This window comes from Manis pentadactyla, chromosome 2 (genome assembly GCF_030020395.1).
Source record: "Manis pentadactyla isolate mManPen7 chromosome 2, mManPen7.hap1, whole genome shotgun sequence".
In the NCBI taxonomy this organism is placed as follows: Eukaryota; Metazoa; Chordata; class Mammalia; order Pholidota; family Manidae; genus Manis; species Manis pentadactyla.
Window position 1 is genome coordinate 113,290,443 of NC_080020.1, and position 25,218 is coordinate 113,315,660.

Sequence of the window (25,218 nt, forward strand, 5' to 3'; positions counted from 1 at the left end):
CTGCACTTTTGGTGACATATCCAAGAAATTATTACTAAATGCAATGGCATGAAAATTTCCCCTGTATTTTAATCTAAGAGTTTTATAATTTAACTCATATATTTAGGTGTTTGATCCATTTTGACTAAATTTAGTATATGGCATACTGTCAGACTTCATTCAGCCTTTTGCATGTGGTAATTCAGTTTTTCAATAGCATTTGTTGAAAAGACTGTCCTTTACCTAATAAATGGTCTTGATATCCTTGCCCGAAGTTATTTGACTAAATACATATTATGGTTTATTTCTTGGCTTTCTATTTTATTTCATTGTTCTGTAGGTCTGTCCAAATGCCAATGCCACATTTATTTGATTTTTGTGGCTTAAAGTAACTTTCGAATTCAGGAATTGCAAGACCTCCAACTTTGTCCTCTTAGTCAAAATTGTTTTGGGCACTCCAAATCTTCTGAAATTCCATATGAATTTTAAGATGGGCTTTTCTGTTTCACAAAAATTAAAAAGTTGTTCAACATAAATAAAGATTGCATGTTTGAAGGCCACCTTGGGTAGTAGTGACATCTTAAAACTATTAAGTTTTCTAATCCATGAAGTCTGGATCTTTAATTTCTTTTAACAATGTCTTGTAGCTTTCAATGTAAATTTTTTTCATCTCCTTTGTCAAGTGTATTCCTAAGTATTCTTTTGATGCTATTGCAAATGAATTTATTCTCTCATCTATTTTTTAAAATGTTTATTATTTACATATAGAAAGACAATTGGCTTTTTTGAGGTCTCTTTGTTTCTTGCTACTTTCCTTAATTTATTAATTTTGACAGGTTTTTGTGTTTCTGTGTTTGTTATCTTTAGGGTTCTGTACATAAATATCATGTCATGTGCCATTATTTCTGCAAATCTCTTTGCTCCTCTTTCTCTTCTCCTGGGGCTTCCATAGTGCATTTATTAATCTACTTGATGGGGTTCCATAAGTTCCTTATACTCTATTCACTTTGCTGTAACCTTTTTCCATTCTGCCTCTTAGACTTGATAATTTCAAATGACCTGTCTTCAAGTTCATTGACCCTTTTGTCTGTTTGAGTCTGCTGTTGAAATCTTGCAGTGAATTTTTTATTCTGTTATTGTATTTTTTTTAATCTCTAGATTTGTGTTCCTTTTAAAAAGTAGTTTCTCTTTGTGATATTATCAATTTCCATACTTTTTTTGTGATTTCCTTTAGATCTTTGTCCATGTTATCCTTTAGCAATCTGAGCATATTTGGTCAATTTCTTAAAAGTCTTTGCCTCTAAATCCAATGATCATTTGTCTTTAAGGAGCATTTGTAGATGTTTATTTTTTTTGAATGACATACTACAGATTTTTTTTTTTTGGTATGCCTTGTGAGCTTTGCAGAAAATTGGCCACTTGAGTAAACAGTGCCCCCTGCCAGTGTTTGCATACTGTCATGAAAGATCTTCACTAAGGAATGGGGAATGTTTGGTCCTTTGGATCAGACAGGGGTGAAGGCTTTAATAACTTCTCACCCATTTTCTGGGCATTTGTCTTGTCTGGACCTTGGCGTATGAGTTTCTTGACCTGATTTTTCCTTTATACTTGGCTACTTTTTAATGTCTTAAGTTCCCAAAGAGTCTCATCATTCTTCCCATGGCTTTAGGTGTTTTACTGCATTTTATATCCATAATCTTTTGCCCCAAGATTCTAAATTCTGCAGTATCCCTGAAGCCCTTACATGCCATGCTGTCCCCTATTATTTTGCAAGACTCCCACCAACCTGGTATCTGAGCTATACTGCCATACTTATACTGTCAGAGCTCCAAGTCTGGCAAGAGATGAATCTCTCGCTTTGGAGCCCACAGAGGATTAAAACGTTGACAATAGGTTCTGTTTTTCTGCTGATGACTTCAAAGCCAGGGCTATCACTTCTGCATTGTGGCATGCTATTCCAGGAGAAGTGTGGGAAAAGTGAAAATAAAATTGCCATGGAAATTCCTACCATTTTCAGTGTGTATTTTTTCTTGAGTGTGCATATGTTTGATTTTTGTATATCCCTGACTGTTTTCCCAAGTATTGTATAGTTGTTTGAGTTAGTTTCTAGTTGTTTTTTATTTTTATTTTTTTAATGTTTCTGTGAGGGAATGTGAGCATGCAGCCTTTTACTCTGCCATCTTGCTGTGCTCTTCTGAATTTTTAATTATAGATTTGCATTAGTAGTCATGGAATTATAAAAGGACAAAAAATGTGTTAAGGCTTCGTCTGGTGTGGTAGCTCTCATACTTTATGCTGGATGGAGTCACACAGAGCTACAATGGCCCAATGAAGTAAGGGGCTGGGAGCAGGGGACAGCCAAAAAATGCAGAGGAAGGAAGAAATAGATGTTTTGAAGTAAGAATCGACAAAACTGTATTAAAGCTAATTTGTAGGGTACTTGATGACAACCCTTTAAGAATCATTTAAGGGTGGCTATCTAACAGAATGAAGTAATAGTTAATATCAGACAAAGTAGAATTACATAAAAACTTTTCCAGGAGATAAAGGATATTTTATATAAGGTATAACCTAACAAAATTGATCCGTGTAATACAGCACATTGAAAGCACGGAAGGGATAAAATACTGTTATCTCAATAGATGCAGAAAAGATATTTGACAAAATCTATCATGATAAAAACATTCACAACAGTAGGACTTAAAAGGTACTTCCTCAATATGATAGTGTTTATGGGAAACCCACAGCTGACATCATATTCTATGGTGATAGACTGAACCCGTGCCACTGCGGATCAGTAGTCAAAAATACCCATTCACACCACTGCTCTTCAAAAATGTTTTAGATGGAGCAAGTAGGCAAGAAAAAGAAATAAAGTTTCTCCAAATTGGCATGGAAAGAATAAACACATCTTTTGTATATGACATGATTCTATATAGAGAAAATCCCAAATAATTCATATACACAAAATAACTACTAGATCTAATAAATGAATCCAGCAAAGATGCAGGGAATTACATCAATATGCAAATATCAGTTATGTGTGTAATACACCAGCTTTGAACAATCTGAAAATGAAATTAAATACATTATTCTATTTAAAATCGTGTCCTATTGAACCAAAGAGGCAAAAGACATATACACTAGAAATGTCAAATGTGCTTAAAGAAATTGAGGAAGATCTAATTAAGACCATGAATTGTACTACTTATTATTGTTAACATAGCAATACCACTCAAAGGAATGTAGAGGTCAGATCTAATCTCTAGCAACATTGAAATGGCCTTTTTTGCACAAATGGAAAAGCCAATCTTTACATATATATGGAGATGAAAGAGATCCTGAGTACCCAAAACAATATATAGATATAGATATAGATATGGATATAGATACAGATATAGATATAGATGTAGATATAGATATAGATATAGATATAGATATAGATATAGATATAGATGACTCATATATCTGGGCCCAATTCATTTTTGAAAAGGGTGCCAAGACCAATCAGTGAAGGAAAGAATTGTCTCTTCAACAAATGGTGCTGGAATAACTGGATATCATGTGAAAAAGAATGAATTTTGAGCCTTGCTCACATCACATACAAAAACTAACTCAAAATGATTGGCAGCCTAAAAAAAATAACCAAACATTTAAAATTGTAACATTCTTAGAGGAAAACAAAGGGCTAAATCTGCGTGTGCAAGGATTTGGTCAAGGATTAGTAGATGTGACACCAAACGCATGAGTCACAAAGAAAATATAGATAAATTGGACTTCATCAGAATTAAAAACTTCTATGTATCAAAGGACATATAAAGAAAGTGATGAGATAACTTATTAGGTATAAAGCAAGTATGGCTCTCACCACTGCTTTTCAGCCTCATATTGAAAGTTCCAGTTGAAGCAACAGGCACAAATAAATAAAAGGGATATATAGATAAGGATGGAATAAATAAACTGATTTGTTCACAGAAGAATTGATGATCCATGTGAAAATCTGAAAGAGTCAGAAAAAAACGTCCTGGAACTAATAAGGAATTATGGCAATGTTGCAGGATATAAGTTTAATACACAATATAAATCCCTTTCCTGTATACCAGGAATGAACAAGAGGAATGTGAAATTAAAAACACATTATCATTTACATTAGAAACACCAAAAATAAAAGACTAAGGTATAAATCTAACAAAGTATGTTCAAGGTGTTAATGAGAAAAAATACAAAACTCTGGTGGAAGAAATTAGAGAACTAAATAAATGAAGAGTGGTTCCATATTCATGACAGGAAGAACCAATATTGTCAAGATGTCAGTTCTCTGCGATTTGATCTATAGATTCAAGGCAATCGCAATCAAAATCTCAGCAAGTTATTTTGTGGCTATTAACAAACCAATCCCCAAATTTGTGTGGAGAGGTAAACTCTAAAGAGGCCAAAGATGAAAAACAAATTTGGAGGATTAACATCACTGAACTTTGTGATTTACTATAAACTACAGCAACCAAGACATTGTGCTTTGGCAAAAACTCAACAAATCGATCAATGGAACAGATAAGGAGCCCAGAAATAGACCCATATAAATTTAGTCAACTGATCTTTGACAAAGGATTAAAGACAACCATGGAGATAAGACAGTCTTTCCAACAAATTTATAAATATACACTTAATAGATGTGTATATACACATATATACAAGCAATACAAAAGAACTCTAAAAATTCAAAACTAAGCAAGGAAAAAAAAAAGCCAAAAACCTTAACAGAAAACTCAGTAAGTAGATATACAAATGCTCATTGGCATATGGAGGAGACATATTTTCCCAGCATCTTTATATCAGCATCTAGGAGTTCCACTGCCCCCACTGGGCCAGGATACGGGCCTGCTTTCTCCAAGGCACCCGCACCTCTGGTCTGGCATTGGAATAGTCTCAAATGACTATATCACTCCAGACCAACAGTGAGGGATGAGGACCCTGGAACTAGGTCATGTTTTCAATGAAGAAATAGATTACTACCATCTCAACTTCTTTCTTCCATAAAGCATTGTTATACACAGAGGTCTGGATCTACACGTCAGTCCTGCAGTACTTCATGTGCAATGTAGGCTCTTGTGGCACATGATCCTGTGGCACCATAATCTAGAGCTCCCGTCATACCCCTTTGTGATTTAAAAAAATATTTATATGGGAAAATGTGTCTTGAGGTTCTCAAAAATGACTTAAAGGTCATCCAGACACAGTGGATATGAGCAGTTTCAGAAGACACTGAGCTGTCCAGGGAACATGAGGTAAATCTCAAGACAATGAGCTCTAGGCACTGACAGGAGGGTGAATTCAGTAAACAGTGACTTTAATTTCGGGTTGTCTATGCTTTTGCAGATGTCATTCACCTATTTCCTTTCTTCCCTGTCTTCAGGAATTTGAGCATTTCATTGCCAAGTTTGGTGACTCTGGCTTTGTCCTGGTGGCCCTGGGCTCCATGGTGAGCACCTATCAGTCCCAGGAGTCTCTCAGGGAGATGAACAGTGCCTTTACTCGTCTTTCCCAAGGGGTGATATGGTCATGTAAGTCTCTTCATTGGCCCAAGGACATCCAGTTGGCAACAAATGTGAAAATCGTGGACTGGCTTCCTCAGAACGACCTATTGGGTAAGGGATGCCCTGGTTTGCTTGTCTCTTTCCATTTATGTGACTTTAAGACTCATCAGGGTGCTGATTTACTGGGGCAAACCCATCCGCATGAGGACAGCTGATAACTGAATGGAATCTTCAGAGGGCAAGCCAAAGAAGCAGCGGCACCTTCTGAGAGAACAGGTTATCTTTCCAACATGGCAGCAACAGCCATTTTCCTTGCAGCCTTTCTATTCCAGTCCTGATACCTGCAGCCAGAGTGATATTTTTGTCAGGTTTTTTGACCGTGCCACATTTGGCACTAAGCAAATTCACCCAAATGCAATCCAAGACAGTATGTGAACTTGTAGAACACGTAACAGGGGGCATGTTGCCACTCTTTTCTGTGGCCTCTTGAGCACCTGTTTAGCCACCTGCCATTATACAAACACCCACACATATTGATCATCCTCCTTAGATGCATAAGGCATGAGCAGGTCACACCTTCAGAGAGTGGATGTCCGTGGTGTCTGGTGGGTGCACCAAGCTATCTGAGTGCGAGGCTAGGTGACCTCCAGCCAGTTATGTGGCCCATCATTTCTCTGTAAACAGGGAGCCCTTACACCCCTCAGGTTCCCTTTGTCCCTGTGCTGCTTTTGGTCCACTCCTCACTGCCACAGCCACGGACTGCATCACAAGTTCCTAATCAAGATAATGGCTCAAAGCATATTGGGAATTTAAGAGAGAGGAAGTACTGCATATTTGATTCGTAGAGCATGTGATCGGGGAAAGGATTCCCATTTTCAGGGAAATACAAGTACATTCTGATGCACTTTGCTATTGAGAAGTAGAGTTTGAGAGAAACTCGTTGTTGTCAACACTTGTTTTAGTTTTGTCTAAGTAAGGGTAGGGTGGGCAGAAAGGAAGTGAAAATACTGAGGTATGTAGTCCATCATTCCCTACTTTAAAGGATTTTCATAAAATTGAGGAGAAAGTGCATGACTAAGTTTTAAAGTGCTGCATGCATTTTGATGTCAGTGAAATTGTTAAGAATTCAGATAAGAGGAAAATGAATGCACAGTGGAGGAGAGAAAGGGAGACCTAGAGAGTCAGAGAGAGCGAGAGAAAGAATGGGAGAGACAGAGACAGGGCCAGGCACACAGAGAGAATTGGAGAAGGAGATGGAGAGGGAGGAACAGAAGGAGAGGAACAGAGAGAGAGCACCCAGGGAGAAGCTACGGAGGAAACAGATGGAAAAGCGAATTCAGAGGCAGAGTGAAGAGAGAAGGTAGGATGGATGGATGGATGGGTGGATGGATGGATGGATGGGTGGATGGATGGATGGATGGATGGATGGGTGGATGGATGGATGATCGATGGGTGGACCAGATGGATGGGTAGATGGATAGCTGGGTAGATGGATGTATGGGCAGGAGGAGGAATATGCCTTTCTTATCACTCTCTTCTGAAGCGTCCCGGGTTCTAAGCCTTAGTTGGATGACGTAGACTTAGAGGCATCTCTGTGCAGAGACAAGGCCAGGATCTTGTGTCCTGGAACCTGTGCCTTGAGTGTGTCCTAGGCTAAATGAATAAATTCATTTTCTCCAAAACACTTTGAGATTCCATGATATTTTCTTCTGCCCTTGCTGCTTTCCCCATTGTTCTGAAACTTCCCATTCTGCAATGTTCTGCTTTCTTTATTTCCAACAGCTCACCCTCGCATCCGTCTTTTTGTCACCCATGGTGGGTTGAATAGCATAATGGAGGCCATCCAACATGGCGTGCCTATGGTGGGGATTCCTGTCCTTTCAGACCAGCATGAAAATGTGGTCCGAATAGAAGTCAAAAATTTAGGTGTCTCCCTGCAGTTAAAGCAGCTGAAGGCTGAGATGTTGGCTCTGAAGATGAAGCAAGTCATAGAAGACAAGAGGTACGTGGCTCTCTGGGCCTGGAGGCACATACACTGCATGAAAACATTAATAACGAAGGGCACTGTGTGGATCTTGTTTGCAATATAAGCTGAAGCTTCCCGGACACAGAATAATGTATGTGTGTAATGCTGACCCCTGACCTGCTTCCTGGGAAAGGAAGCCCAGGCAATTTAGGTTAGAGGCTGAGAATAACCTGCCTGAGGGGTGGTGAGGGACACGACGTACATACGGGGAGTCTCTGAGAACTCATTATATTTAACAGGCACTTGTGTAGTAGGGCTCCAACTGAGACAGGAGGTTGCCCTTCTGTTCCCAAAATGCCACACTGTCCCCATGTCAGGCCCTTTGTCTGTGCTGCTCCCTGCAGCATCCTCCCCTTTTGCTCACAGGCAGCTCCTGATGACATTCAGATCTCCCCTGCAATGTCGTCTCCTCAGAGGGGTGGCTCCCAGTTTGACAGTCCTACCTAGACTCCTCTCCCACCCACTCCCATCGTGATTCATTATTTTCTTCTTAACAATCCTTGGGATCTGTAACTACCCCATTTCTTTACATTTTAGTTTTTGTCTGTCCCCCCACACCAGAGTGCAGAACCTCAGCTCCCCCAGAGAGCAACCTGTGTCTCGTTTCCACTATGTTCCCAGGGCCCCCCCACTCAGGGCTGCCACAAAGTAACTTTATATGAATTTCTGGTATGTTAGTCAGTAAAAGGGACCCATTGATACCAAGGTAAATTGCCATGAGACACAACATATTATTTTGTAACCAAAATGGAATATCTTATAGGGTTTCAAGGATAGAAGCTCTGCCTCATGAATGTAGTACATCATATATATACATACGTACTTTTCCCTTACTGTGCCATAAACCTTCCTGGGTGGAAACTACTCTTGACTGATGTAGTCACGTTTTTACAGTCTAGCACTGAACATGGGTCTTTGCATGTAGGTATCAGTTTGAACTTTTCTAGGGACCCACCTAGACACTGGCAAGACCAGGCCAACATCCTTTCCTTGACACTGAGTCTTTTGTGCATACAGTGGAAAGTGCGTGTTCTGTGTGATGCCAGGTCGCTAAGACTTGTGAGTCCCCTGAGTATGCCATGCCCTGTCTTGCCTACAGGTACAAATCAGCAGCGGTGGCTGCCAGCATCATCAGGCGCTCCCACCCCCTGACCCCTGCCCAGCGGCTGGTGGGCTGGACCGACCACATCCTCCAGACAGGGGGTGCAGCGCACCTCAAGCCCTACGCCTTGCAGCAGCCGTGGCACGAGCAGTACCTGCTAGACGTCTTCTTGTTCCTGCTGTTGGTCACCCTGGTTGCCGTGTGGCTCTGTGGGAAGCTGCTGGGCACGGCAGCCAGGTGGCTGTGTGGGTCCAGGAAGCTGAAGGAGGCCTGAGGCCACGTGCAACCTGTGGAGGGAGGGTTGGGAGACAGTGGCTCTTAGAAGGTTTCACCGGCATGGGCCGCCCCTGGTGTCCTTTTCTCACAGCCACATAACAGTGGCCAGAAAATTGCTCCTCACTATTCTGCCTCTGTTTAGACAGCCTTTGAAGCACTGCTGGGATTTTTTTTTAATTGCGGTAAAATAGACATCACATACAAGCTTCCTTTTTTATCATTAAATACACATTTCAGTGACTTTCATGCGTTCACTTTGTCATGCCTCACTACCTGCCCCATATCTCTACCATCCAATTCCAGGTCATCGTCTCCTTCCCAAAGTAAAACTGCACCGATTAAAGAGTAACTCCCATTCCCTGACCCACCCCCTGCCTCTGTCCTGTAGTTGGTCAGAGACAGCCCTTCCCAGGACCACACTGTGCTCTCTGCCCCGAGGGGGGCCCTCCTGCAGGGAGCACCTCCTTTCCTGGCAGGCCTGGCGGACTTTGACCCACAATCTATGCTGTGCTTTCCTGTGATTACAGTTCCCTTTTCAAGAGTCCCGTTCTTCAAAATGCGGTCACGGAAACTTCACGTGGATCCCGGCACCTCCATGTAAGGCTTTGGGGCTTCCAGCCCGGTGTCTGAGGCAGTTCTGAGAGCTTTCTCTGTTTGGAACCTTTCCATCCGCCACCCCTACATGGCAGAGAACATCTGTGCAGGCAATTCCTTAGGAATAACACTCGGTCCCTAGTAACAAAAACCAGAAAAAGTATGGCTTTAACACGTGGGTTTTTGTTTGTTTGGTTTTTCAAGTCTAGACCACGTGTGGAGGTAGCCCGTCGATTGCTGCTTTGATGGCTCTATTATGTCTACAGAAGTTTCTCTCCACACCTCTCTTTCTATGTATCTATATAACATTTATATATGTGTGTGAGTGTGTGTATATATATGTAATTTCTTTTGTTGTGTTCTTCTTTTGTAAATGGATGTTCAAAACTGCCTTTCTTGTACAAGGTTTTCAAGAAATATTTCATTCTCAAGTGATTATGTTATCATATTTGCTTCTCCATTCTTAGATGAAATTAATGCTCCTTCTGAAAGTTTTGAGATTTATGGTGTCTGAGGGGTTTAAAATATAGAGAAGAATACTTTGGACATATGTAGTGGCCCTGGGAGGACCATAGTCTTTGATTGCTTACTTTTAGGTTCCTGAAACACATCTTGTAACAATTAAAATAAAAAATGAAACATCTGCTAGAAATACTTCTTGAAGAAATAGGCAAGTCCACCCATTTTCCAATTCTAAGAAAATATTTTCTCTGGGAGTCGGCAGTACTGGGTGGCTAGTTTCAACCCTTCCTGTGAGTTCTGATGCTTCAAGGAGCATGTCACAGGCGCAAGTGTGGGTCCTCAGGGGGTGAGTATGTGTGTGACACAAGGTTTTATTTTTGTATTTCCTATGAAACCCTTGAAATGGTCTGCAGCAATAGTCCCCTGAAGTGCAGATGTGGAAATCCCTTGTGTCCTACTTGAATCAATAGCTACAATTTTATTTCAAAATGACCAGCACTGGGACTGTAGGATGAGGCTCCCTGGCTCGTAACTCCCTCCCTCCACCTGCAGCTTGCTGTCTTCTCCTAACATCTGGTCACTCATTAAGGCGAACTCTGTGGCAGGTGCTTCCTCAGGCCCATCCCCATCCCTGAAATAAAATCAGTAGCAGCCAGTGATCTAAGGAGAATATTCCCCCAGTTTCTTCCCTCCAAGCATCTTCCACAGCCTTGCCAGTGTGGTCTTGGCAATGTGGAAATCTGATCTCAGCACTCCCTTATTAAAATCCTTTGCTGGGAGAAGGGATTAAAGACACTGGCATGAGAGGTGAGACAGATGCTTCCTCCTAAAACTGCATATAATTAGTACAACTAATCATGAGAGAGCAACAGGAAAGAGGATTGCGCCAGACTGCATACAGCTGGATAAAAGAGCAGACCTCAAGGAACAGAGTAAGGTAGCAAAGCTGTGGCCTGGTGGGACACAAGCCCCTACCCCACCCCAGCTCACCAGCGGGAGGAAGACAAACTGAGTAGGGAGGGAGGGGAGGACTGGGACTGATGAATACATAGCTCCAGAGGTCTGCTCAAGGAGCACAAACCTACATTTCATGGTGCTTTCATGATACTCTCATGATTATGGGGTTGAAAATCTGGGAAAGTTGTAGTTCCTGGAGAGATTGGGATTTCAGCCACTTGTGAAAAGCAGGGATCCATATCCAGTTGCTCTGGGACAAAAGCTTATACCTGTGTGCTTGGCCCACTGGTTCAGGCAGTGGAGGCAGGCATAGCAGCCGGGAAGCAGGACTCTTTCCTACCCACAGGGTACCACTCCCCTGCGACCCCTGATAAATTAATACAGCTCCCAAGAAAGATTTAAATGACATGGACTTTATTACTCTAGGTGAAAGGGCATTCAAAATAAAAATCATTAACATGCTAATGGAGGTACAGAAAGATATCCAAGAACTCAGGATTGAATTCTGGTCAGAGATACAATTATTGAAGAACAGAATGGAGGGTATTAGTACTAAAAGCAGGTTGTATATGGTGGAGGTGATGATAAATTAAATAGAAACCAGTGAAGAGAAATACAAAGAAGCTGAGGCACAGAGAGAAAAAAGGATCTCCAAGAATGAAAGAATATTGAGAGAACTGTGGGACCAATCCAAATGGAACAATATTCGCATTATAGGGATACCAGAAGAAGAAGAAGAGAGAGGAAGGGATAGAAAGTGTCTTTGAGGAGGTAATTTCTGAAAACTTCCCCAATATGGGGAAGGAGATAGTATCTCAGGCCATGGAGGTGCACAAATCTCCCAGCACAAGGGACCCAAGGAAGCCAACACCAAGACATGTAGCAATTAAAATGGCAAAGACCAAGGGTAAAGACAGACTATTAAAAGCAGCCAGAGAGAGAAAAAACATCACATACAGAGGAAAGCCCATCAGGCTAAAATCAGACTACTTAGCAGAAACCTTACAGGCCAGAAAGGAGTGACATGATGTATTTAATGCAATGAAGCAGAAGGGCCTCAAACCAAGATTACTTTGTCTGGCAAGATTATCATTTAAATTTGAAGGAGGGATTAAACAATTTCCAGTTAAGCAAAAGCTGAGAGAATTTGCCTCCCACAAACCACCTCTACAGTTCATTCTGGAGGGACTAATATAGATGGAAGTCTTCCTAAGGTTTAATAGCTGTAACCAGAAGTAAATGAACCACAGTAAAGAAAGTAGAACAGCTAATTACTAAGCAAATGCAAAATTAAGTATCCCCAAAGTCAATCAAGGTATAAAGAATACAGAATATGATACCTAATACATAAAGAATGGAGGAGTAAGAAAAAGGAGGAGAAAAAGAAAACCTTTAGATCATGTTTGTAATAGCATATTAAGTGAGTTAAGTTAGACTCTTAGATAGTAAGGAAGTTACCCTTGAACCTTTCATAACCACGAATCTAAAGTCTGAGATGGCAATAGGTACATACCTATCTGTAATTACCCTAAATGTAAATGGACTGAATGCACCAATCAAAAGACATAGAGTCAATGAATGGATAAAATATCAACACCCATCTATATGCTGCCTGCAAGAGACTCACTTTAAAACCAAAGACATCCACAGACTAAAAGTGAAGGGATGTCAAAAGATATTTCGTGCAACTAATAGAGAGAAAAAAGGAGTTGCAGTATGTGCATCAGATAAAATAGAATTCAAAACAAAGAAAGTCACAAGACACAAAGAAGTACATTACATAATGATAAAAGGGTCAATCCAACAAATGATATAACCATGATAATTATCTATGCTCCCAACACAGGAGCACCTACATATGTGAAACAAATACTAACAGAATTAAAAGGGGAAATAGAATGTAATGCATTCATTCTGGGAGACTTCAACACTCCAGTCACTCTGAAGGACAGGTCAACCAGACAGAAAATAAGTAAGGACAAAGAGGCACTGAAAAACACATTAGAACAGATGGACCTAACAGACATTTACAGAACTCTACACCCAAACGCACCAAAATACACATTCTTCTCAATTGCACATGGAACATTTTCAAGAATAGATCATATACTAGGCCACAAAAAGAGCCACAGTAAATTCAAAAATATTGAAATTGTACCAACCAGTTTCTCACATCACAAAGGTATGAAAGTAGAAGTAAATTATGCAAGGAAAATAAAAAATTCCAGAAACACATGGAGGCTTCACAACATGCTCCAGTATAACCAATGGATCAATGACCTAATAAAAGCAGAGATCAAGCAATATATGGAGATAAATGACAACAACAATTCAACACCATAAAATCTGTGGGACACAGCCAAGGCCATGCTAAGAGGAAAGTATATTGCAATACAGGCCTTCCTCAAAAAATAAGAACAATCCCATATAAGCAGTCTAAACTCACAATTAGTGAAACTAGAAAAAGAAGAACAAATGAAGCCCAAAGTCAGTAGAAGGAGGGACATAATAAAGATCAGAGCAGAAATAAATAAAATCGAGAAGAATAAAACTATAGAAAGAACCAATGAAAACAAGAGCTGTTTCTTTGAGAAAATAAACAAAATAGATAAACCCCTAGCCAAACTTATCAAGAAAAAAAGAGAGTCTACACACATAAACAGAATCAGAAATGAGAAAGGAAAATCACTACAGACACCACAGAAATACAAAGAATTATTAGAGAATGCTATGAAAAATTAAATGCTAACAAACTGGATAACCTAGAAGAAATGGACAACTTTCTAGAAAAACACAACCTTCCAAGGCTGACCAAGGAAGAAACAAAATATGAACAGACCAATTCCCAACAATAAAATCGAACTGCCAATCAAAAACAGACCAAAGAACAAAACACCTGGACCAGATGGCTTCACCGCTGAATTTTATCAAACATTTAGTGAAGACCTAATATCCATCCTCTTTAAAGTTTTCCAAAAAGTAGAAGAAGAGGGAATACTTCCAAACTCATTCTATGAGGCCAACATCACTCTAATACCAAAATCAGGCAAAGACACAACAAAAAAAGAAAATTACAGACCAATATCTCTCATGAAGATTGATACAAAAATACTCAACAAAATATTAGCAAATCGAATTCAAAGATACATCAATAAGATCATCCACCATGATCAATTAGGAATTATTCCAAGGATGCAAGGGTGGTACCACACTAAAAAATCCATCAGCATCATCCACCACAACAACAAAAAGAAGGGCAAAAACCACATGATCATCTCCATAGACGCTGAAAAAGCATTTGACAAAATTCAACATCCATTTATGATAAAAGCTCTCAACAAAATAGGTATAGAGGACAAGTGCCTCAACATAATAAAGGCTATATATGACAAACCTACAGCCAACATCATACTTAAAAGCAAGTAGCTGAAAGCTTTTCCTTTAAGATCAGAAACAAGACAAGTATGCCCACTTTCCCCACTTCTATTCAACATAGAACTGGAGGTCCTAGCCATGACAATCAGACAACCCAAAAACATATAAGGCATCAGATTGGCAAGGAAGCAGTCAAACTGTCCCAGTTTGCAGATGACATGGTATTGAACATAAAAACCCAGAAGAATCCTCCCCTAAACTACCAGATCTAATATCTGAATTAATCAAAGTTGCAGGATACAAAATTAATTACAAAGAAATCTGTTGTATTCCTATACACTAAAAATGAACTAACACAGAGAGAAATCAGGAAAACAATCCCATTCACAATTGTATCAAAAGAATAAAATACCTAGGAATAAAGCTAACCAAGGAAGGGAAAGACCTATACTCTGAAAACTACAAAACACTCATGAGAGAAATTAAAGAAGATACTAATAAATGGAAACACATCCTGTGCTCATGGATAGGAAGAATTAATATTGTCAAAATGGCAATCTTGCCTAAAGCAATCTATGGATTTAATGCAAATCCTATCAAAATACCGACAGCATTCTTCAACGAACTAGAGAAAATCATTCTAAAATTCATATGGAACCACAAAAGACCCCAAATAGCCAAAGCAATCCTGAGAAGGAAGAATAAAGCAGTGGGAATTATGCTCCCCAACTTAAAGCTGTACTAGAAAGTCACAGTACTCAAGACAATTTGGTACTGGCACAAGAACAGACCCATAGATGGGTGGAACAGACTAGAGAGCCCAGACATAAACCCAAACCTATATGGTCAATTAATATATGATAAAGGAGCAATGGATATACAATGGGGAAATGACAGCCTTTTCAACAGATGGTGTTGGCAAAACTGGACAGCTACATGCAGTAGAATGAAACTGTATAATTCTTGAACCCGATACACAAACGTAAACTCGAAATGGATCAAAGACCTGAATGTAAGTCATGAAACCATAAAGCTCTTAGAAAACACATAGACAAACATCTTCTATATATAAGCATAAGCAACTTCTACCTGAATACAACTCCTCGAGCAAGGGAAACAAAAGCAATAATGAACTCATGGGACTACATCAAACTAAAATGTTTCTCTACAGCAAAGGACACCATCAACAGAACAAAAAGGCATCCTACAGTATGGGAGAACATATTTGTAAATGATGTATCTGACAAGGGGTTAACATCCAAAATATATAAAGAACTTACATGTCTCAACACCCAAAAAGCAAATAACCGAATTGACAAATGGGCAGAGGATATGAAGAGACAGTTCTCCAAAGAAGAAATTCAGATGGCCAACAGACACATGAAAAGATGCTTTACATCACTAATCATCAGGGAAATGCAAATTAAAACCACAATGAGATATCAACTCACACCAGTAAGGATGGCCAGCATCAAAAAGACTAAGAACAACAAATGCTGGTGAGGATGCAGAGAAAGGGGAACCCTCCTACACTGCTGGTGGGAATATAAGCTAGTTCAACCATTGTGGAAAGCAATATGGAGGTTCCTCAAAAAACTAAAAATAGAACTGTCATTTGACCCTGAAATCCCACTCCTTGGAATTTATCCAAAAATACAACTTCTCAGATTCAAAAAGACATATGCACCACTACGTTTATCACAGCACTTTTTACAAAAGCCAAGATATGGAAGCAACCTAAGTGTCCATCAGTAGGTGAATGGATAAAGAAGATGTGGTACATATACACTATGGAATACTATTTGACCGTAGGGAAGAAACAGATTCTACCATTTGCAACCACATGGATGGAGCTGGAGGACATTATGCTCAGTGAAATAAGCCAGGCAGAGGAAGACAAATGCCAAATGATTTCCCTCATTTGTGGAGTATTACAACAAAGCAAAACTGACGGAACAAAATAGAAGCAGACTCGGAGACTCCAATAATGAACTATTGGTTACCAAAGAGGAGGGGTGTGGGAGGGTGAATGGGGAGGGAGGGTGAAGGGGATTGAAGGGTATTATGTTTAGTTCACATGGTGTGGGGGATCACAGGGAGAACAGTGTAGCACAGTGAAGGAACATAGTCGATGTGTGGCGTCTTACTACACTGATGAACAGTGACTGCACTGGGGTATGGGTGGGGACTTGATAATATGGGGGAATGTAGCAACCACCATGTTTTTCATGTGAAACTTTCATAAGAGTGTGTATCAATCATACCTTAATACTTAATATAAAAAAGTAAAGAAAAAAAATCCTTTGCAGAGAAGGAGGAGGAGCCAAGATTGCGGTGTGAGTAAGGCAGTGGACATCTCCTCCCAAAACCATATATATTTTTGAAAATACAACAAATACAACTATTCCTAAAAGATAGACCAGAGGATACAGTACAACAGCCAGGCTACATCTGTGTCAGCGAGAACTCGGCACCTCATGAAGTGGGTAAGATACACTCCGCGGCCCAGCGGGACCCGAGCTCCCCCCAACCCCAGGTCCGTGGCAGAAGGTAAGGAGTCACAGCAGGGAGGGAGTGGAAGCCCAGGACTGCTAAATACTCAGCCTTAGTCATCTGCACCAGGAGCGAGAACACACATTGCGTGCTGTGTTGGATATTAGGGAAATGGAACAGTAAAACCTGTGAGCAGGTCCCGCAGACGGTGCACCTGGGACAAAAGAAAAGCAAGCTCTTTTTGAAAGTCTTAAAGGGACAGGGACCTCACAGCTGGACAGCAGCATCCCAGCACACTCAGCCCAGCACCTGGGAATCCCGTGGAAATTCATGCTCGCGAGCCCCCTGGGAGGTAGCACAGCTCTGAAGTCCTCACAGCGATAAACAGCCTCCCATCCATTACACCTCTGGCGTGGCCCTGTCATAGCAGGGAAGCAGCTAGAGAGTGGCCACGTCCACAGCAATTGCCCAGAGCCTTGCCCATAGCCACCCGTTCTGGACTCAGGGGCCCTGCCCGCATGCAAAGACAGAGGAAGTCTGGAAAGGGTTCCAACGGTCACCATTCTCACAGGCGAGCACACCTGGCATGCTTGCAACTCCCAGCAGGGCTCTGGGCTGCCCTGACAACTGCCCTGCCCATGGTGGCTCAGGAAATAAAACCAAAAGCTGCTCTGAGGACCTGCAAGATAACCAGCAAGCAGGAGGGGACTTTGTTCTCCCAGCTAACACCTGGACCAACTGCCCAGAACTACCTCTATTGCCATGAAAAGGCAGAAGAATTTGATCCAGACCAGAATCATAGAGACAACCCCTGAGAGGGAGCCTGGGGAGGTAGATTTAACCAATCTTTCTGAAAAAGAATTCAAAATAAAGGTCATAACCATGCAGATGGACCTGCAGAGAAATATGCAAGAGCTAAAGGGTGAAGTTAGGAGGGAGAATACAGAGATAAAACAATCTCTGGAAGGACTTAAGAGTAGATTGGATGAGGTGCAGGAGGCCATTAGTGGAATAGAAATCAGAGAACAGGAACACAGAGAAGCTGAGACAGAGAGAGATGAAAGGATCTCCAGGAATGAAAGAATACTAAGAGAACAGTGTGACCAATCGAAATGGAACATTATTTGCATTATAGGGATACCAGAAGAAGAAGAACAGAGAGAAAGGGTTAGAAAGTGTATTTGAAGAAATAATTACTGAAACTTTCCCCAAACTGGGGGAGGAAATAATCTCTCAGACCATGGAAGCCCACAGAACTCCCAACACAAGGGACCCTAGGAGGACAACACCAAGACACAAAATAATTAAAATGGCAAAGATCAAGGACAAGGACAGAGTATTAAAGGCAGCCAGAGAGAGGAGAAAGGTCACCTACAAAGAAAACCCATCAGACTATCATCAGACTTCTCAAAAGAAACCTTACAGGCCAGAAGAGAATGGCATGATATATTTAATGCAATGAAACAGAAGGGCCTTGAACCAAGAAGACTGTATCCAGCACGATGATCATTTAAATATAAAGGAGGGATTAAACAATTCCCAGACAAGGAAAAGTTGAGGGAATTTACCTCCCACAATCCACCTCTGCAGGATATTTTTAAGGGACTGTTCTCCCTGGAAGCACTCCTAGGGAAAAATGGATGTCGCCAGAGAAAATAAAGTCACAACAAAGAAAGCAGACCAACCAAATACTAACTAAAGGCAAAAAATAAAATCAACTATTCACAAAAGCAGTCAAAGGAAACATAAAAGAGCACAGAATAAAACACCTGACATATAAAGAATGGAGGAGGAAGAATAAGAAGGGAGAGAAATAAAGAATCATTAGACTGTGTTTATAACACCTTAATAAAAGAGATAATTAGATGGTTAGATAGTAAAGAAGGTACCCTTGAACCTTTGGTAACCACGCATCTAAAGCCTGCAACGGTATTAAGTACATATCTTTCAATAATCACCCTAAATGTAAAAGGACTGAATAAACCAATCAAAAGACAAGGAGTAATAGAATGGATAAAAAATCAAGACCCATCTATATGCTGCTTACAAGAGACTCACCTCAAACACAAAGACATACACAGACTAAAAGTCAAGGGATGGAAAAAGATATTTCATGCAAACAATAGGGAGAAAAATCCAGGGGTTGCAGTACTAGTATCAGACAAAATAGACTTCAAAACAAAGAAAGTAACAAGAGATAAAGAAGGACATTACATAATGATAAAGGCATCAGTCCAAGAAGTGGATATAACCATTATAAGTACACATGCACCCAATACAGGAGCACCAACATATGTGAAACTAATACTAACAGAATTAAAGGAGGAAATAGAATGCAATACATTCATCTTAGGAGACCTCAACACACCACTCACTCCAAAGGACAGATCCACCAGACAGAAAATGAGTAAGGACACAGAGGCACTGAACAACACACTAGAACAGATGGACCTAATAGACATCTACAGAACTCTACACCCAAAAGCAGTAGGATTCACACTATTCTCAAGTGCACATGGAACATTTTCCAGAATAGACCACATACCAGGCCACAAAAAGAGCATCAGTAAATTCAAAAAGACTGAAATTCTACCAACCAACTTCTCAGACCATCAAGGCATAAAACTAGAAATAAATTGTACAAAGAAAACAAAAAGGCTCCCAAACACATGGAGGCTTAACAACATACTCCTAAATTATCAATGGATCAATGACCAAATTAAAATAGAGATCAAGAAATATAGGGAGCCAAATGACAACAACAGTACAAAGCCCCCACTGCTGTGGGATGCAGTGAAAGCTCTGTTAAGAGGAAAGTATATAGCAATCCAGGCATATTTGAAGACGGAAGAACAATCCCAAATGAATAGTCTAAAGTCACAATTATTGAAATCAGAAAAAAGAAGAACAAATGAGGCCCAAAGTCAGCAGAAGGAGGGACATAATAAAGATCAGAGAAGAAATAAATAAAATTGAGAAGAATAAAACAATAGAAAAATATCAATGAAACAAAGAGCTGGTTTTTTGGGAAAATAAATAAAGTAGATAAACCCCTAGCCAGACTTATCAAGAAAAAAAGAGGGTCTACACACATCAACAGAATCCAAAACGAGAAAGGAAAAATCATGATGGACCCCACAGAAATACAAAGAAGCATGAGAGAATACTATGAAAACCTATATGCTAACAAGCTGGAAACCTAGAAGAAATGGACAACTTCCTAGAAAAATACAACAATCAAAGACTGACCAAGGAAGAAACAGAAAATCTAAACAGACCAATTACCAGCAATGAAATTGAAGCAGTAATAAAAAAACTACGCAAGAGCAAAACCCCCGGGCCAGCTGGATTTACCATGGGATTTTATCAGACATACAGAGAAGACATATTACCCATTCTCCTTAAAGTTTTCCAAAAAATAGAAGAGGAAGGAATACTTCCAGTCTAATTCTATGAAGCCAGCATCACCCTAATACCAAAACCAGGCAAAGACACAACAAAAAAGAAAATTGCAGACCAATATCCCTGATGAACATAGATGCAAAAATTCTCAACAAAATATTATCAAACCAAATTAAAAAATACATCAACACGATCATACTCCATGACCAAGTGGGATTCATTTCAGGGATGCAAGGATGGTACAACATTCGAAAATCCTTCAACATCATCTATCACAAAAACAAAAAGAAGGACAAAAACCACATGATCATCTCCATAGACGCTGAAAAACCATTTGACAAAAGTCAACATCCATTCATGATAAAAACTGTCAACAAAATGGGTATAGAGTGCAAGTACCTCAACATAATAAAGGCCATATATGATAAACCCACAGCCAACATCATACTTAATAGTGAGAAGCTGAAAGCTTTTCCTCTAAGATCGGAAACAAGACAGGGAGGCCCACTCTCCCCCACTGTTATTCAACATATTGCTGGAGGTGCTAGCCTTGGCAATCAGACAAAACAAGAAATAAAAGGAATCCAGATTGGTAAAGAAGAAGTCAAACTGTCATTCTATGCAGATGACATGATATTCTACATAAAAAACCCTAAAGACCCTCTCCAAAACTATTAGAACTAATATCAGAATTCAGCAAATTTGCAGGATACAAAATTAATACACAGAAATATGTTGCTTTCCTATACACTAACAATAAACTAGCAGAAAGAGAAATCAGGAAAACAATTCTATTCACAGTTGCATCAAAAGGAATAAAATACCTAGGAATAAACCTAACCAAGGAAGTGAAAGACCCATACCCTGAAAACTACAAGACACTCTTAAGAGAAATTAAAGAAGACACTAACAAATGGAAACTGCACCCATGCTCTTGGCTAGGAAGAATTAATATTGTGAAAATGGCCATCCTGCTAAAGCTATCTACAGATTCAATGCAATCCCTATGAAAACACCAACAGCATTCTTCAATGAACTGGAACAAATAGTTCTAAAATTCATATGGAACCACAAAAGACCCTGAATAGTCAAAGCAGTCCTGAGAAGGAAGAATAAAGTGGGGGGGATCTCACTCCCCAAGTTCAAGCTCTACTACAAAGCCACAGTAATCAAGACAATTTGGTACTGGCACAAGAACAGAACCACAGACCAGTGGAACGCAATAAATTCTCCAGACTTTAACCCAAACATATATGGTCAACTAATATATGATAAAGGAGCCATGGACATACAATGGGTAAATGACAGCCTCTTCAGCAGCTGGTGTTGGTAAAACTGGGGAGCTACATGTAAGAGAATGAAACTGGATCATTGTCTAAACCCATACACAAAAGTAAATTCGAAATGGAACAAAGACCTGAATGTAAGTCATGAAAACATAAAACTCTTAGAAAAAAACATAGGCAAAAATCTCTTGGACATAAACATGAGCGACTTGTCATGAACATATCTCCCTGGGCAAGGGAAACAAAAGCAAAAATGAACAAGTGGAACTATATCAAGCTGAAAAACAAAGGACACCATCAGCAGAACAAAAAGGCATCCTATAGTATGGGAGAATATATTCATAAATGACATATCCAATTAAGGGTTGACATCCGAAATATATAAAGAGCTCACACACCTCAACAAACAAAAAGCAAATGATTCAATTAAAAAATGGGCAGAGGAGCTGAACAGACACTTCTCCAAAGAAGAAATTCAGATGGCCAACAGGCACATGGAAAGATGCTCCACATCGCTAATCATCAGAGAAATGCAAATTAAAACTACAATGGGATATCACCTCACACCAGTAAGGATTGCCATCATCCAAAACACAAACAACAACAAATGTTGACGAGGTTGTGGAGAAAGGTGAACCCTCCTATACTGCTGGTGGGAATGTAAATTAGTTCAACCATTGTGGAAATCAGTATGGAGGTTCCTAAAAAAGCTAAAAATAGAAATACCATTTGACCTAGGAGTTCCACTTCCAGGAATTTACCCTAAGAATGCAGCAGTCCAGTTTGAAATAGATATATGTACCCCTATGTTTATCACAGCACTATTTACAATAGCCAAGAAATGGAAGCAACCTAAGTGTCCATCAGTAGATGAATGGATAAAGAAGATGTGGCACATACACACAATGGAATATTATTCAGCCATAAGAAGAAAACAAATCCTACCATTTGCAACAACATGGATTGAGCTAGAGGGTATATGTTCAGGCAGAGAAAAAAAGTACCAAATGATTTCACTCATATGTGGAGTGTAAGAATAAAGAAAAAACTGAAGGAACAAAATAGCAGCACAAACACAGAACTGAAAATGGACTAACAGTTACCAAAGGGAAAGAGACTGGGGAGGAGGGCTGGGAAGGGAAAGAGATGGGGGTGGAGGGGGGGAAGAAAGGGGGCATAACGATTAGCATGTATAATGTGGGGATGTGGGGCAGGGGCACGGGGAGGGCTGTGCAACACAGAGAAGACAAGTAGTGTTTCTACAGCATCTTACTGAGATGATGGACAATGACTGTAATGGGGTTTGTGGGGGGGGGAAGTGGTGATGGGGGGAGTCCAGTAAACATAATGTTCCTCATGTAATTGTAGATTGATGATACTGAAATAAAAAATAAAAAATAAAAAACTCCTTTGCTGGCTCCCATTTCAGGGAATATAATGTCTCTGTGATTTATCTCTAGTCAACTCAGCAGGCACAACTTCAGCTATCCTCCCTTTGTCCATTTTCCACATATGCTATACCTGTTAAAGAGAAGTTAGGCTGACACTTGTTAAACCTGGCAAAGAAAACTGCGAGACTATTGCAACAAGGAAGAGCGTGTCATCATAGGGAAGAGAAACTGGCCTCAACCCAGGGTGCAGCAAGGACAGCTGGGGATTCACAGCCAACAAGCAGAGTGAGGAGTTGTTAAAGAAAAAATTATTCAGTGATACTTGTTAAAGATGGTAAGGAGGACTTTATTCAAGGGGGACCATATGATAGGTCTATACACCACTGCAGTGGGATCTTGCAGCGGGGGAAAGACAGACTGAATACGATTCGATCTGAATACAAGAAGAAGTGGGAATTACAGCCAAGGAGCTGAGTGGGAGTCAGTGTATGGAAAATCATGAGGAAGCACCAGGAATAAGGGGGCTTCTGGCTTAACGTATCTAATAGGATTCTCGCTAAGAGGCAAGTCAGGGTAATGAGACATTACTGGGGAATAATAGAAGATAAGGAACCCGAATAGATATTGAAGTTCATCAGATATGGAGAACAGGGGCTGGGTAAACTGACTTAGTGGCATTCTTGCTAAACTGACAATCCAGAGATGAACATGGAAGTCCAAAAGTCAGTGCCTAGTTGAAAAGAGAGCTCCCAGGAGCCTCATTAGAGCTTGGCCAAGGAGAACCCAACTTTGTCAGGGGTCAGTGCACAGAGAATTAGTAAGAGGAACTTGATTCGATTTCAAAGGTAAGGGGTTTCTTATCAAAGGAAGACCAGAGTGATTAGAGAACAAGGCTAGAGGGACTTCCCATTAACTAGCTTAGGAGGATCTTTACTAAAATTGGGCTCAGCAGGCTAAGGGCAAGGCAGAAGCAAAGTCGAGGTCTAGTACAGAAGATGGTTCAGAGGAGTCTGACTAGAAAGAGGGCCTCTTTGCCACCCCCACCCCAACACGCTGTGCTATGCTGTTTGTATCTCCGTGTCTTTGGCCATTACATGTTCTCTCTCAGAAATGCTATTACGCTCTTGTCGGAATTAAAAAAACTCTTCCTCTTGTTCTTCAACACCCAGAGTCATGACTTCACATCAGTATGGCTGGACCTGACCACCACACTCTCAGCAGAGGTCATTGCCTCCTCTTCTGAAGCATTTTTCTTACTATATTTAAATTATTCTTTAACATATCTTTCTCTCTATTTAGAAATCATAAGATCCCAAAATCAAGAACTGAGTTACAGCACCTGAATCAAAAAGTACTGGGACAACTGGATAATCATTTAGAATTCAGTCTGTACTTCACACCACATCCAAAGTAAACTCCAAATACATCAGACATTTAATATAAAATATGACAACATACCGGTTCAAAAAAAGGTAAATTTTTGCATAACCTGTGTGTATGGAAACGCTTTCTAAATATGAGTAAAAAGTCCTGATTCAACAAAAAGCTTGACTAATTTAACAATATCAGAAAATCTTTTTTACATGGCTAAATCATTGTTAAGGGGGGTCAAATACCAATTAACAAGTGGGAGGAAAAATTTTATAACATACATCCAACATAAAGGACTGCTAGTCCTAATATTTTTAAAAATCTATTAAAATTGAGGAATGAAGCTATGGACATGCACACACAGGAATAGCAGGCAGCTATAAAATGCGATGAGCAAGACAACTACAAACTAATCTTGAGTGAATTCTGATATTACTAAGTAAATAGAGCAAAGTACATAGCATGCTGACTTTTTAAGGAAAGAGAAGGGAAAAAGAATAAAAATACATGTGTATCTGCATTTATTTGCCAAAAAGAAACGTAGGGAGAGAGTGGGGGAAAATGAGACAGACTGTTCACAAGGTTGCTGTTTGAAAAGCGTGGAAGTTCAGGAAAGTTAGTGAAAGGCTATGGATTTATATTTTTACATAGTTCAGGTTTTGAAAGCATGTTAGTGTTTTTTATAACAAATTTATACCTAAATAAAAAAAATGGAGGGAAAACATAAAATGGAATACAAACAAATGGATTTAAAACATTTTTTAAAGGTATACCATAATCCCTATGTAGCAAAAAATAAATAAAGGAATGAAACAATTCCATTTTGTACACAGTACACTCTTTGTACTGTCAATCCAAAGAAGAAAAGAAATGCAAAAAATCTTGTATTCTCTTGAGCAGGTTTCTTTATCACAGTTGGTGGATCACTATACCAGAACCTTCTTTCAGTGCATGGTATGATTGAGCAAGT

General features: G+C 39.9%; 1 protein-coding gene across 2 annotated transcripts in view; it reads left to right on the forward strand.

Annotated features, from left to right (window-relative positions):
• Window positions 1–9,157, forward strand: part of LOC118935632 (UDP-glucuronosyltransferase 3A1-like) — a 50,821-nt gene extending 41,664 nt beyond the window's left edge. For both annotated transcript variants that reach the window (XM_036932113.2, XM_057495831.1), the window contains 3 exons: window positions 5,393–5,624; window positions 7,296–7,515; window positions 8,639–9,157. In XM_036932113.2, the coding sequence (XP_036788008.2) occupies window positions 5,393–5,624; window positions 7,296–7,515; window positions 8,639–8,915 (729 nt within the window). In that variant the 3' untranslated portion in view covers window positions 8,916–9,157. The remainder of the gene's footprint in view (window positions 1–5,392; window positions 5,625–7,295; window positions 7,516–8,638) is intronic.
• The last annotated feature ends 16,061 nt before the right edge of the window (window positions 9,158–25,218 follow it).